The sequence below is a fragment of the Bos indicus genome, chromosome 25, assembly GCF_029378745.1.
Source record: "Bos indicus isolate NIAB-ARS_2022 breed Sahiwal x Tharparkar chromosome 25, NIAB-ARS_B.indTharparkar_mat_pri_1.0, whole genome shotgun sequence".
Taxonomy (NCBI): domain Eukaryota; kingdom Metazoa; phylum Chordata; class Mammalia; order Artiodactyla; family Bovidae; genus Bos; species Bos indicus.
This window is the reverse complement of record NC_091784.1, coordinates 38,245,945-38,261,719: the sequence shown is the minus strand read 5'-3', so window position 1 is coordinate 38,261,719 and position 15,775 is coordinate 38,245,945. Positions and strand designations below refer to the sequence as shown.

The 15,775-nt window shown below is 45.0% G+C and overlaps 1 protein-coding gene across 3 annotated transcripts in view; it reads right to left on the bottom strand.

Moving 5' to 3' along the window:
- Positions 1-387, bottom strand: part of SMURF1 (SMAD specific E3 ubiquitin protein ligase 1) — a 91,446-nt gene extending 91,059 nt beyond the window's left edge. For all 3 annotated transcript variants that reach the window (XM_019987960.2, XM_019987957.2, XM_019987958.2), the window contains exon 1: positions 255-387. In XM_019987960.2, coding sequence (XP_019843519.2) covers positions 255-309 — 55 coding nt within the window. In that variant the 5' untranslated portion in view covers positions 310-387. The remainder of the gene's footprint in view (positions 1-254) is intronic.
- Positions 388-15,775: the final 15,388 nt, after the last annotated feature.

The window sequence follows — 15,775 nt, the reverse complement described above, 5'->3', positions numbered from 1 at the left end:
TGGGGGGAAGCAGGGAAGCAGGGAAGCCGGGGGGCGGGTGGGGGCGAGAAGCGAGGGGGCGGGGCCGGAGGCGGGGGCGGGGCCGGGAGGGAGCCGCGAGGGGCGCCAGCTGAGGGGGGCGAGCCGGTCCCGGGACGGCGGCCGGCGAGGGGGAGGGCCGCCTCCCCGGGGCGCCCTGCGGGAAATTCCGGGGCTGCCGGAGGGGCAGTGCGGACTACGAGCGGGCGCCGGCGGGGGCCTCCTGCCGGCCGTACCTGTCAGACGGATCTTGATGCTGGAGCCGTTCCTCCGCGTCCCGGGGTTCGACATCTCCCGCCAACGATCGGGCAGCCGCGGATCCAGCGCCGCCGCCGCCCCCCGGCCCGGCCCGGCCCGGCCCCGCCGCCGCCGCCGCCTCAAGGTTACGGCTCCGGGCTGGGCGCCGGGGTCCGAGCCGGGACACAAACTCCGCGGCCCAGGCGTCTGGGCGGCCGGCAGATGGTCAAGCCTGGGGATCGGCGCTCGACCCGGCGCCCCCGACCCTCGCTCGCTCTCAGCCGAGCCCAGTCCGGAGCCGCCGCCGCTACCGCCGCCGCCACCACCTCAGAGCCGGACGCCCGCCGCCCTCGCCGCTTCCGCCGCCGCCGCCTCCCGGAGCCGCGCGCGCGCCCGCCGCCGTGCCGGCCCGGCCCTGCGCGCGCCCGCGCCGTGCGGCCCCGCGCCTGCGTGCGTGCGTGCGCGCGCCCGCGGGGATGGCGAGGCGGGGCTCGGAGCGCGGCCGCGTCGCCGGCCCAGCCCCCGGGCGCGCGGGCTCCCAAAGCCGGTGGTTGGGGCGTCCCGCAGCCGGGCGGAGGAGGGGGATCGGAGGCTTTCGGGACCCGGCACGACGTGCAGAGCCTCGGCGGCCGGGAGCGAGCGCCGGGCACGCCCCATGGCGGGCGGGACGGCGAGGCCCGCGTGCGGTCGTTCTCGTTCTCCGCCACATTCTCCCACGGAGTCGGTTTGCAGATGTGGACGTTGAGGTTCAGAGAACGGCATCGATTTTCCAGGCCTCTCACTCAAGGCTCCGAGCTCGTGAGAGCTATTGAAAGCGGGCTTACAGCAAACCGAGGTCTGTGATTACACCAAGGACTTTGCACAAATAGGCGTGCAATTCCAGTTTATTTACTTTTAGTAAAGAGTGTCTTAAAAAATGCAATTCAAGGGAGGGACTTCTCAGAGACAAAGTCCTCTAGGTATGTTCTGGGCAAATAGTGCTCTCTCTTGACCCGTAACGAAGTTGCCAGAATCGCAGGAAGTGCCGTATATGGGCAAGGTAAATAAGATGCGAGAGGCAGATAAAGAGGTGGATGTTGTCACCATCCAGTCAACAGACACCTGAGCCAAACAAAAAGGTAGCTTTAAGGCCTGCGCTTCTGCTTTCTGCTAACACTTCTCCCAGAGTTTCAGGTTGGAACTAAAGCTCATTATGCTTTCTTCAGCAAACAAACCCCTCTGTTAACCTGTTACAAAGAGGAAATACGTTGATAGGGAAAGCTGGGTTTGTTTATCAGACTTGTCTTTGACCAACTACCTGATTCTCTGGATGCCTTCTTTGGTCTGTGTCTTAAGGAAACCGGGCTCTGATCCCTTGCAGCCATCCCCTGCAGCCTTCCTTGGGGTCACAGTCTTCAGAATAGAGACCTTCCTTGGGGTCACAGTCTTCAGAATACAGCCCTCTTCCTAGGGCCCCTTGACATGCCCACCTGCCCTTGCTGAGCTCAAGACTCCCGAGCTGGATTCAAAGCTGCCTCTTCCAGCCTCCATTGGTGACTTAAAAGGACAGACCTAGATCATTTCTATGGCCCCTTGCACCTCAGACTTTGAATGAGTCTAGTGAAATATCCCGGAGAAGGCAATGGCAAGCCACTCCAGTACTCTTGCCTAGAAAATCCCATGGATGGAGGAGCCTGGTGGGCTACAGTCCATGGGTCGCTAGGAGTCGGACACGACTGAGCGACTTCAGTTTCACACAATGGAGAAGAAAATGGCAACCCACTCCAGTGTTCTTGCCTGGAGAATCCCAGGGACGGCAGAGCCTGGTGGGCTGCTGTCTATGGAATCGCACAGAGTTGGATACGACTGAAGCGACTTAGCAGCAGCAGTGAAATATCCAAGAATACAAGCTATGTTGAAGCAACAGAGCAGTGGATCCAGTATCCAGCTCTGTTTCTCTTTGAGACGATTGTCACTGAGTCCCTGGATCTAAATAAATCCGTTTAGAGTACGCAGTGCCTCCGTAATCCCCATTCCGCTTCCAGTGCGGTCAGTATTTCTCCCTTTGCTCAGTTCCCACATTCGAGGAGCCTCTTCTCTGTAAACTACACTAAATGTCTTCCTTTCTCTGCTTACCTTAGTGCTGAACCCTGTTCTTACGCCAGCTGTTTCTGACCTAAAAACCTTTCATTTCTTAACCTCATTGTTTTCTTACCATCCTGGATGTCTGGGCCTTTTCTTAATTGTTTCCTCAACTCCTGAGTCAGAAGGCTACTTCTGGAGGTTACTGAATTGCATTTTATTTACTCATTAGCAAGTAATACATGACTAGGGACAAGAAACATAAGTCAGAGCTACAGTCCATGGGGTCACTAGGAGTCGGACACGACTGAGCAACTTCACTTTCACTTTTCACCTTCATGCATTGGAGAAGGAAATGGCACCCCACTCCAGTACTCTTGCCTGGAAAATCCCATGGGTAGAGGAGCCTGGTAGGCTGCAGTCCATGGGGTCATGAAGAGTTGGACTCAACTGAGTGACTTCACTTTCACTTTTCACTTTCATGCTCTGGAGAAGGAAATGGCAACCCACTCCAGTGTCCTTGCCTGGTGAATCCCAGGGACGGGGGAGCCTGGTGGGCTGCCATCGCTGGGGTCGCAGAGAGTCGGACAAGACTCAAGTGACTTAGCAGCAGCAGCAGCACAGCACTTGCAAGGCTCTGCTGAATGGCTGAAACAGACAAGAACGGACAAAGATACAGTGTCAGAGGCTAGAAAGTAGATTACAGGACCACTCTGCTTGGGAGGAGAGAGATGGAGAGCTCAGAAGAGTCACAGAAGATCTTGATCTAGGGATTTAGAGGCAAGTTGAAGTTGAAGTCTTTTGGGCCAAGAAGTGGGGAAGGGCACTATAGACAGAGGGAACAGCTTGTGCAAAGTGAATGCATTTTCTAGTGCAGGGTTCAGTGGCATTGCAGTCACATAGCTGCTGAATTTTCTGTCCTTACACCAACTCCATTAAAAGTTGATAAAGATGATAAAAAGATGTTTGCCCACTTAAAAACCATCACCACAATTTTGTGCTGAGGCTGTAGGCCAGCCTTATATCAAACTTAAGATGTACCTTGAAGGACTTCCCCGTGGTCCAGTGGTTAAGACTTAATGTTTTCAATGCAGGGGGCATGGATTTGATCCTTGGTTGGGGAACTAAGATCCCACATGCTGAGTGGCAAAAAAAAAATCTTCTCACTATACAAATATCCTCAATGTGTTCAATGTGCTTCTCAGCTCCAAATTAAACCTTAAAAAAAAAGAAAAAATGTACCCTGATACCCAATCTCTGATTAAAAATACTCAAAATTCCAGAAATTTCCCAAAAGCAGAACTTGAATTTGCCCTCTGTACCAGCAGCTATTTACATAGCATCTACATCTAGAGATGATTTCAAGTCTATAGGAATGTTAGGTAGTTAGAATAGGGAAACAGGTTCCAAGATGGCAGGCAGAGGAAGTGGTAAGAAGCATGCAGAGACCAGACAAAGGAAAGGAAAAAGCCTGAGAAAAGGAAAACCACAGCTGGGGGTGAGAACCTGTTGGGGAAAACATGCCTAACATGCCCCTTTCCCTGATTGGCCTTGAGCATACACCCTATCTGCATTCCCTTCCCTGATTGGTCTTAGGTGCAAACCCCATTTTACGTGGAGAATAGCAAACAGAGCCTCAGGAACCTCCAAAGTATAACCTCCAAAAAGTATAAAAAGGGAAGCCCAAGTGGATTGAGGCCATTCCTACCAGGGTGGGTCTGCTCTAACATCTCAAGCGTGTACTGCATGCCACTTGCTTAATAAATCCTGCCTGTTTGAGCTGTCCTGGTCTGTCGTTTCAATTCTTTGCTACAAGACAAGAACTGAGGGGAAAAAACTGACCCAACAGGAAGATATGCTTAGGTTATATGCAAATACTATGCCATCTTATATAGTAAAAGGGACTTGAGCATCCAAAAATTCTGCTATCTTCAGGAGGTCCTGGACCAGTCCACCACAAATAGGAAGGGATGTCTACTCTCTCCTAAAGCTATCTTGACAAATAGACAGGAAATGCCAAACAATTCTGCTGAGACAGAGACAAAGTTCAGTGAGTATCCTTTTTGCAATGATTTACAGAAAGCAGTCTTGATCCAGCTTTCCGTGTAGGATTTGGCAACTGATTTTACTGCCCCGAGATGTATCACTTCCCTGACTCAGTGTTATTGGGCATTTGAAAGGTTTTCCAGTGGAAGAAAAAAAATCTCTCTGGGTCTGACTACAGTAGTTCTTTTTTTGTGTCCCAAACTCTTTGAGAATCTGATAGCAACAGTGGAGACTTTCACCAGAAAAACTGATCTATGCAAATACACACCAAATTTTGCATCCCATTTCTGTGGGTTCATGAACACCTGAAACCAATTTATGGATCCTGTAAGGTCCCATTACTCCTAATCTAAAGGCAACGATCAAATGAACAGCATTGGGAATATCCCATATGTATGTGTTCAAGAAGACTCCCCTGGTGGTTCAGTGGTAAAGAATCTGCCTGCCCTCATGCAGGAGATGCAGGTTTGATCCTTGGGTTGGAAAGATCCCCTGGAGGAGGAAATGTCAACCTGTTCCACTGTTCTTGCCTGGGAAATCCAATGGTCAGAGAAGAGCCTGGCAGGCCACATTCCATGTGGTCGCAAAGAGTCAGACACGACTTAGTGGCTAAACAACAAACAACAAAATTAGTGAGTGTAAAATACATGTGCTAGTCTTTGCTCTGAAACCAGCAAGTTCTATGGCCCTAGGGAAATCTGTTTGGAATACCGTGCAGAGAATGCTTGGTGGAAGCAGACAGCTCTAAAACATGCCTCTTGAGAAGACACGTCTAGACCTGAGCCGGTGCCTCTGAGACCAGCGGTTACATCAAACTAACCTTTACAGTGTTTTGTAGATCTAGGATCTAGGATTCTTTTACTTTTCACCTAAACATCAAGTTTTAAAAAATAATTGTGAGACTTCCCTGGGGGTCCAGTGGTTGAGAGTCCACCTGCCAATGCAGGAAACACAGGTTCAATCCCTGGTCCGAGAAGATTCCACATGTGAAGGGCAAGTAATCCCATGTGCCACAACTCTTGAAGCCTGCATGCCTGGAGCCTGTGCTCTGCAATAAGAGAAGCCACCACAGTGAGAAGCACATGCCGACTAGAGAGTAGCCCCTGCTCACCTCAACAAGAGGAAACCTGCACACAGCAACAAAGACCCAGCACAACCAATAAATAAATAAAAATTTAAAAAACAAGTATGATTAATTAGCACATTCGTCTATCCTTTTATGCCCAGAAGGCTTTAGGATCTTTTTCTAAATTATAACCTAAACTTGATGCAAGTCTTAGTATGTTATTATCATTGGTAAGGCTTTTTACTTTTTTTCTCATTGAAATTTTTATTGAGATAATGCTTTGAAACATGAAGTTGTAAAAAATAATACAGAGAGCTTCTAGATACTTTGCTAGTTTCCCGTAATGGTAACATGTTGCAAAACTGTAGTATAATATCACAACCAGGTATTGACATTGATGCAATCCAATCATGTTCAGATTTTCCCAGTTTTACTTATATAGTGTGTGTGCTAAGTTCTACACAGTTTTACCATTTGATAGGTTCACGTATCCATCACCATGGTCAAAACACCGAGCACTTCCAATGCCACAGGGATCCCTCATGTTGCCCTTTCATACCCACACCTTTTGTCCCACTCTCAACACCTGGCAACCACTAATCTGACTTCCATTTTAAATGCTATTCATTTTAAATGTTACATAAATGGAATCATATAGAATGTAATCCTTGGGGATAGATTTTTTTTTTCATGCAGCATCATTCCTTGGAGAATCATCCAAGTAGTTACAAGTATCAAGAGTTCTTTCCTTTTTACAATGGCACCCCACTCCAGTACTCTTGCCTGGAAAATCCCATGGACAGAGGGGCCTGGTGGGCTGCAGTCCATGGGGTCGCTAGGAGTCGGACACGACTGAGCTTTTGATTTGACTTTCCCTTTTCACTTTCATGCATTGGAGAAGGAAATGGCAACCCACCCCAGTGTTCTTGCCTGGAGAATCCCAGGGACGGGGGAGCCTGGCTACCGTCTACGGGGTCGCACAGAGTCGGACATGACTGAAGTGACTTAGCATAGCATAGCATTAGCATAGCAGTAGGCTGCAGTCCATGGGGTCGCTAAGAGTTGGACACGACTGAGCGACTTCACTTTCACTTTTCACTTTCGTGCATTGGAGAAGGAAATGGCAACCCACTCCAGTGTTCTTGCCTGGAGAATCCCAGGGACGGGGGAGCCTGGCTACCGTCTATGGGGTCGCACAGAGTCGGACACGACTGAAGCGACTTAGCAGCAGCAGCAGCAGTGTTCCATAATATGGACGTATCACAGTTTGTCTAACCAGTCACCCTTTGAAGGATACCTGGACTAACTCGAATTTTTGGTTATTTCAAATAAACTACTATGAACATTTGTATACAGGTATTGATGTCAACAGAATTTTTCATTTCTCTGGGATAAGATACCCTAGAGTATAATTGCTGAGTCATAAGGAAAGGACAATGTTTAGTTTTATAAGAAACTGCCAAGCTTTTCCAGAGTGGTTATAACGCTTCACTTACCTACAAGCAAGGCTCCTCAGCATTCTTGCCAGCATTTCATATTACTATTTTCCCTTTCAGCCGTAGATGTGTAGTCGCTGTGTTTTATGGCTGTGGAACTATTTGAGATATAGATTATTTCTTCAAATAGATGCAGCCAAGTAATTAAGGGAAATCCCAGAAAAATAACTGCTGCTGCTAAGTCGCTTCAGTCGTGTCCGACTCTGTGTGACCCATAGACCGCAGCCCACCAGGCTCCCCCATCCCTGGGATTCTCCAGGCAAGAACACTGGAATGGGTTGCCATTTCCTTCTCCAATGCAGGAAAGTGAAAAGTGAAAGTGAAGTCAAAAGCTCAGTCGTGTCCGACTCCTAGTGACCCCATGGACTGCAGCCCACCAGGCCCCTCCATCCATGGGATTTTCCAGGCAAGAGTACTGGAGTGGGGTGCTATTACCTTCTCCAGAAAAATAACTCTAAAGTCTTTCTTTAAGGATCATAGCTGAACCTCACAGTCTGTGTTCAGAAACAAGTAAGGTCATGAGTGAAAAATGAGAAAATAATTGAACTGCTATTATTCATTTAAAAATGTAATTTTGTTTATAGAGTAGTTCTCACTTAGATTAGCAGTGTTCTAAGCAATTGATTATCCAAATAAAAGTAAGACACTATTAAGAATATAAGCTTGATTTTAAAGTATCTTTGATATTAATTTTTCATTTAAATGCTTTATTCTCTGCAATTACCCTCTGTGTTTTTTCAGTCTTTTAACTTTATTGAGGTTTTCAATGGCTAAGTCAAAGATCTGTCTTAGTAAATGTTACATTGCACTTGAAAATATGTGGGTTATTTTCAAATATCTTTTGATATTGTTGCTGCTGCTAAGTCACTTCAGTCGATTAAGACTTCAGTTTGACTCTTAGCGACCCCATGGATTGCAGCCCACCAGGCTCCTCCATCCATGGGATTTTCCAGGCAAGAGTACTGGAGTGGGGTGCCATTGCCTTCTCCATTTGATATTGTTATCTATCATAATTCCACAGAGATAAGAGAACAGACTCAGTATGATTTCAATACCTTTAGACCGTAACATTTTTGCACTTTGTTTTATGTCCCTGGGTATGTTCCAGTGTATCCTGGTTTATAGTCTATGGGAACTTGAATAGAATTTGTATCCTGCTGTTGCGTAAAAGGGCTTCCCTGGTGGCTCAGACAGTAAAGCATCTGCCTGCAATGTGGGAGACCTGGGTTCAATCCCTGGGTCAGGAAGATCTCTTGGAGAAAGAAATGGCAACCCACTTCAGTACTCTTGCCTGGAAAATTCCATGGATGGAGGAGCCTGGTAGGCTACAGTCCATGGGTTCGCAAAGAGTTGGATACAACTGAGCAACTTCACTGTGTGTGTGGTGTAAAAATTGTATAAATCTTAATTATGTTGAAATGGTTCATAGTGCTTTTCAGGTCTTCTATATCCTTCTACTCTTCTGTCTATTCATTCTATTACTTTATGAGAGTCTGATATTGAAACTCCAACTAAAAATCTTAATTTATCTACTTAAATAATTGTAATATATAGTGGAACCATATGTAACTTTGTTCTGTACTTTCCAAGTTTCCTATAAATGTGTTATCATACTTTCATAATTTAAAAAGTAAAAAAGAAAAAAAAATGAGACACAATGATCTTATTATTAGTAAACAAAAGATGTGTCTAAAGTTCTGGTCTATTACTCTTTACAGATTTCATGATTTCTTTGGCCCAGAAAAAAAAGATTAGAAATTCTCTAAATTGGTTATATTTCATCTACAATATATAGGCAATATATAGGCAACCAAGGAAATCAACAAACCAAAGGAAATCTTAAGTCCCCAAATCACTTGTCTGTTGGCTAAATATTTTTGCTAGTCTTACAGCAAGCTTGGAGGAAGCGCTTGTATATTCTAAGACAATGGTTCTCAAAAGTGTGGTCACCAGAGCAGCAGCGACACCTGGGGACTGTTAGAAATGCAAATTCTTTGCTGTATGACCCAAGGAGTTCAAAGGAGGTGCTCTCTGATAAGCTAGAGGGGTGCGATGGAGTGGGAAGTGGGAGGGGGGTTCAGGAGAAGAGGACATATGTATACCTATGGCTGATTCACGTTGATGTGTGACAGAAGTTAGCACAATATTGGTAAGCAACTATCCTCCAATTAAAAATAAATTAAAAAAAAAAAAACATATTTTAGAATAAAAAAATAATAAGAAAGGCAAATTCTCCGGCACCACCCAGCTTACTACAGCATCAAACTCAAGAGGCGACGCAACAGGCTGGTTTTGAACAAGCCCTCCAGGCGATCCTGACGCAAGCTCGGGTTTGAGAACCCCCGTGAAAGGCATCCAGTTGCTTTTCTAATGTCTCAACGAAAGGAAGAGAGCAAGGAAATGCAAAAATCCACAACAGAGTTATGTTGGCCAGAATGTCCAAATCAATGCTAGGTAACCTAAGCAAAAATGAGATCTGTTAGAAAAACTTCAAGGGGTCATAAAATCCTTGCTAGATTTTAAGATAAACCATGGACTGTGATCAATACATCTGATCAGCCAAGGAGCAGATTCTTCAATCAGAAACTGCGGCCAGGATGCCACCCCTGCTCCCCTAGGAATTAACGCCATCTGTCCTTGCATGTCAGGGTTATTAACTCTAATAGAGTCACAGATGTAGAAAACAAACTTATGTTTACCAGGGGGAAAGTGGGGGAGGGATAAATTGTGAGATTGGGATTGACATATATACATATACTACATATAAAATATATGACTAATAAGGACTCCCTGTACAGCACAGGGAGCTCTACTCAGTACTCTGTAATGGTCTATATGGGAAAATAATCTAAAAAAGAATGAATAGATGCATATGTTTAACTGGTTCATTTTGCTGTACACCTGAAACGAACACCAAAACTGTAAATAAACTATACTTCAATAAAATTTTTTTTTAAAGATTTTAAGTTCTAGAAGGAGTTCCCAATTTGTTGCATTGAAAGCAAGCCCCCTGTTTTCACTGTCTGGGGACAGTGAGAAGGACAAATAAAGCCCCTTTTACCTCCATAGAGGGAACTGGGGTGCTGACTCCTGCCTAAACCACACACAGTAGGTTCTTTCTCCCTAAGAGGAAGAGAACTGAATAGCCCCTAAAAGGCTAATACCTGTCTCAGAAACACGATGAGGGAAGGAGAGCCTTGAATTAACATTCCCTATCATTCGATTCACAGAGGAACTGTATGAAAAAGATCTTCACAACCCAGATAATCGTGATGGTGTGATCACTCACCTAGAGCCAGACATCCTGGAACGTGAAGTCAAGTGGGCCTTAGAAAGCATCACTATGAACAAAGCTAGTGGAGGTGATGGAATTCCAGTTGAGTTATTTCAAATGCTGAAAGATGATGCTGTGAAAGTGCTGCACTCAATGTGCCAGCAAATTTGGAAAACTCAGCAGTGGCCACAGGACTGGAAAAGGTCAGTTTTCATTCCAATCCCAAAGAAAGGCAATGCCAAAGAATGCTCAAACTACCGCACAATTGCACTCATCTCACACGCTAGTAAAGTAATGCTCAAAATTCTCCAAGCCGGGCTTCAGCAATACGTGAACTGTGAACTTCCAGATGTTCAAGCTGGTTTTAGAAAAGGCAGAAGAACCAGAGACCAAATTGCCAACATCCGCTGGATCATGGAAAAGGCAAGAGAGTTCCAGAAAAACATCTATTTCTGCTTTATTGACTATGCCAAAGCCTTTGACTGTGTGGATCACAATAAACTGTGGAAAATTCTGAAAGAGATGGGAATACCAGACCACCTGACCTGCCTCTTGAGAAATTTGTATGCAGGTCAGGAAGCAACAGTTAGAACTGGACATGGAACAACAGACTGGTTCCAAATAGGAAAAGGAGTACGTCAAGGCTGTATATTGTCACCCTGCTTATTTAACTTATATGCAGAGTACATCATGAGAAATTCTGGGCTGGAAGAAGCACAGGCTGTAATCAAGATTAGATTGCCGGGAGAAATATCAATAACCTCAGATATGCAGATGACACCACCCTTATGGCAGAAAGTGAAGAGGAACTCAAAGCCTCTTGATGAAAGTGAAAGAGGAGAGTGAAAAAGTTGGCTTAAAACTCAACATTCAGAAAATGAAGATCATGGCATCTGGTCCCATCACTTCATGGGAAATAGATGGGGAAACAGTGGAAACAGTGTCAGACTTTGTTTTTCGGGGCTCCAAAATCACTGCAGATGGTGACTGCAGCCATGAAATTAAAAGATGCTTACTCCTTGGAAGAAAAGTTATGACCAACCTAGATAGCATATTTAAAAGCAGAGACATTACTTTGCCAACAAAGGTCCGTCTAGTCAAGGCTATGGTTTTTCCTGTGGTCATGTATTGATGTGAGAGTTGGACTGTGAAGAAGGCTGAGCGCCGAAGAATTGATGCTTTGAACTATGGTGTTGGAGAAGACTCTTGAGAGTCCCTTAGACTGCAAGGAGATCCAACCAGTCCATTCTGAAGGAGATCAGCCCTGGGATTTCTTTGGAAGGAATGATGCTAAAGCTGAAACTCCAGTACTTTGGCCACCTCATGCAAAGAGTTGACTCATTGGAAGAGACTCTGATGCTGGGAGGGATTGGGGCTAGGAGGAGCAGGGGATGACAGAGGATGAGATGGCTGGATGGCATCACTGACTCGATGGACGTGAGTCTGGGTGAACTCCGGAAGTTGGTGATGGACAGGGAGGCCTGGTGTGCTGTGATTCATGGGGTCGAAAAGAGTCGGACACAACAGAGTGACTGAACTGAACTGAACTGATTGATCATTTCATTTAAACAGATACCAATAATTTAAATTAGAGTTTCGTTTTTTACTCCCCAGGCACACACTGACTCATAGGAAGATGGAGACAGCTTAACAGGAAAAAAGGAAGTCTGTGATTTAAAACAAACTGGAAAATTCATGAATCACACACCCTTGCACTAATTATCAAAGAAGAGCTGGAGCAAGTGCCTGTCTGCGGAGAATATTAACCAAAGTTTCTGACAGCAAGGAGGGGACCCAATTCCCTACTCCTACAGATACGCTGGACTGGTCACGAAATCATTGCTGTATGTCTTATGCACTGTGTTGAAATCAAACTCAGTGAGAGATCGGGCGGGGCTCTAATCTTACCGTGATTGGGCAAAAATAGAAACAAGTGCAGATGAACGTGAGAGAGACTCCCCTAGTACCAAGAAAGAGGGGTGGGAGCAACGCCTCATTATTTAAAGGCATTAATATAAACAAATTAAATTAATTTGGGGTTCTGGCTTGTGTGAGGGAAGGATGCTACATAATTACTAGCTTCTATTTCTGCTTGGTGAGCTTGATAAAGGTTTTCAAGGATCGCTTCTTCAAATCCAGGTTCAGCCCTTTCGAGTGCCTGCTGCAGCACTAAAGTATGCTGAAAACCGAAGCTCGGTCCATCCCTCCGTCCCTCAAGCCTACATCAGCCCTCTACCTGCCCAGGGCCTCCCTGGATGAATGAGGCCGAGCCCATAGAAAAGATGCTTAGGCTTCCATTTCTCCCCTCCCTTCAACTATGTTTTAAATACACAGTCAGTGGCCCAGACGGTAAAGAATGCACCAGCAATGTGGAAGACTTGGGCTCAATCCCTGGGTTGGGAAGATCCCCTGGAGGAGGTCATCGCAACCCACTCTAGTATTCTTGCCTGGAGAATCCCATGGACAGAGGAGCCTGGCGGGCTACAGTCCATGGGGTCTCAAAGAGCTGAACACAACTGAGTGACTGAATATGCCCACTCTATATAATAATTTAAGCAAACACTTATTAAGAACCCCAGTGTACCAAGTTCTTGTGCTGCTGTGCAAAGATTTTTTTTTTTTTTTGCTGTTAGAAACATTTTTATTGTGAAAGATGACATGCTTATGGAAAAGTGAAATTCCTATGTCACCATCACTGGATGAAGAAATAGAACCCTGCCAGGCCCAGGAAGACATCTGAATTCACCTTCCTGATTCCAACCCCTCCCAGGGTAACCGCTCTCCTGACTCTTGGGGTAAAGTATTTCCTGCTTTTATTCACAGTTTGATCCATTAAGTATGAACCCAGCTTTCTTTTGCCTCTTTTTGACCTTTCTAAAAATGGAACCATACAGTTTTTGGCATCTTTTTTTAATTCAGCGTAATGTCTTTGAGATTCATCTATATTTTTGTGTTATGGCTGCAGTTCCTGTATCTTTATTGTCTGTACAGTATTCTATTGTATGACTATATTTCAATTTATCCATTTATGGACATTTGGATTGTTCTAACTGGAGGATAATATGAAGATTATGTGTTAAATTGCATTTTGACTAATATGAATATTACATTAAATTGTGGTGCAGCACGTGTACAGTGCATGAGTGCTCAGTCACGTCCAGCTCTTTGCAACCCAGTGGACTGTAGCCCACCAGGCTCCTCTGTCCATGGGATTCTCCAGGCAAGAATACTGGAGTGGTTTGCCATTTCCTCCTCCAGGGGATCTTCCCGACTCAGGGATCGAACCTGCGTCTCCTGCGGATTCTTTACCACTGAGCCACCCGGGAAGCACTTCCTGATTAATAATAGGTATCGCTTTGGCTGTTAGGAATCCCTTTAGAGATGTGTGTATTCAAGGTTTTGGGGGCTTGAAGGGGGTTGTCCATTTTTCTTTGGGATTTTTTTCTTTCTTGCTATTTGCATCCTTTATGTTATTTGGATATAAGTTTTCTGTTGGTTTTCTTTTTTCCAATCTTTTTGTTGAGGCAAAATACACATAAAATGTACCACCTTCACCCCTTTTAAGTATAAAGTCACAGCACTGTGTTACCTCATCATGCTCCGTCTCTGGAGCTCTTTTCATCTTGTAAAACTGAAACTGTATCCTTTAAGAAATAATGCCCTCATTTCCTCCCTTTTCCCCATCCCTGGCAGCCACCCTTCTACTTTCTGTCTCTGTGAATTTGACTGTTCTAGTTACCTCATGTAAGTGGAATCACACAATATTTGTCTTTTTGTATTTAGCCGATTTCACTTAATGCCCTCAAGATGGAGAACAGTATGGAAGTTCTGTAAAAAACTAAAAATAGAGCTACCATATGATTCTGCATTCCAACTCCTGGGCATCAATCTGGAGAAAACCTTAATTCAAAAAGATACATGGGGGGGCTTCTTTGGCCATCCAGTGGTTAATACTCTGTGCTTCGAATGCAAGGGGCGTGGGTTCAATCCTTGGGCAGGGAACTAAGATCCCACATGCACTGAAACCAAAAAAATAAACACTTTTTAAAAATAGAAAGAAAAGATACATGCACCCCAGTGTTCACAGCAGCACTATTTACAGCAGCCAAGACATGGAAGCAGCCTAAATGTCCATTCACAGATGAACGGATAAAAGAGATGTGGTGCTGTAATCTGAAACTAACAAAACACTGTAAATCAACTATACATCAATTTAAAAAAATAAAAATCACAAAAAAGATTCATCTTCGTTGTAGAATGTGTCAGAATTTCCTTCCTTTTTAAGGCTGAATCATATTCCTTGGTACGGATGGACCACACTTTGCTTCTCCATTCATTTGTCCATGGACACTTGGGTTGTCTCCACCTGTTAAGATACCATGAATACTGGCACTATGAATATGGGTGTACAAATATCACTTAAAGATCCTTGTTTTAATTCTTTGGGGTAGATACCCAGAAGTGCTGAATCATATGCTATTCTATTTTTAATTTTTAAGGAACCACCAAACCATTTTCTGTAACAGCTGCACCATCTTCCATTCCCACCAACAGCGCACGAGGGTTTCCATTTCACGGCATCCTGGCCATCACTTGTTATTTTCTGGGTTACTGTCATCCGAGTCAGTGGGTGTGAAGTGGTATCACATGCGGTTTCGATTTGTATTTCCCTGCTGATTCACGACATTTGGCATCTTTTTCCGTGCTTGTTGATCATTCATATCGCTTCTTTGGAGAAATGTCTATTCAAGTCCTTTGCCGGGTTTGGAATCGGGTTGTTTGGCAAATTGAAAAGATCAGTTAGGTATGGTCCTTCACTGTGTCTAGTACTGGAGACCCATCACATAAGCAAATCATTCAAACCATGTATAAATGAGACAGAAGAGCCAAACTGAACGCTCCCCTTTCTCGGTATGCTGTGGGTGTCTGTGGAGAAAGGAACACGTCAGTCGCTTCACCTGGATGCATGTGGAGGGTGACTTGCTCGCTGAGTGTTTTCACCTCGTTATCTTAAGCAGCAAGTTTCTAAAGCGGCTCAAAAATCGTCAGCAATTAATTCAGGAGCATCATTCATTTAAATATACTTGGGAGGTATGGTCGGTAACTTTACCTTTCAGAAGGCAGCCCCCAACCTTTGCTTCTTAAAAGGCTTGAGCAGCTTTCTTGATAAGCCCCATCTATTTCTGCTGTGAATTTTCATCTCAGGTTGTCACTTAGAGGTATAATCAACGTAGATGTTGCAATTTGCTCAGTCTGTGATGTCTTAACTGAGCTCAGGACAAGGCTGTCACACTTCTCTTTCGTGAGAGTCCTTGGAATCAAGTGAGAATACAGTTTGATTTTCTCGCAGGAAAGTATTCGCTGCATAGAAGACAGACTGTCCTTACTGCAGTTGAACTTATAGGTTCTGGTTAGATTCTCAACTCACGGATGAAAATTAAGAGACTTGAATAAATAAACCAGGGAGAATCCAAGGGGAATGTTATGCTAACAGTGGACTAGTCTTAGGAGAAAGCTTCCGTTGGAAAAAGGGTGGGGCTAAGTAACATTAGAGACGTTTCATGGAACCGGAACAGT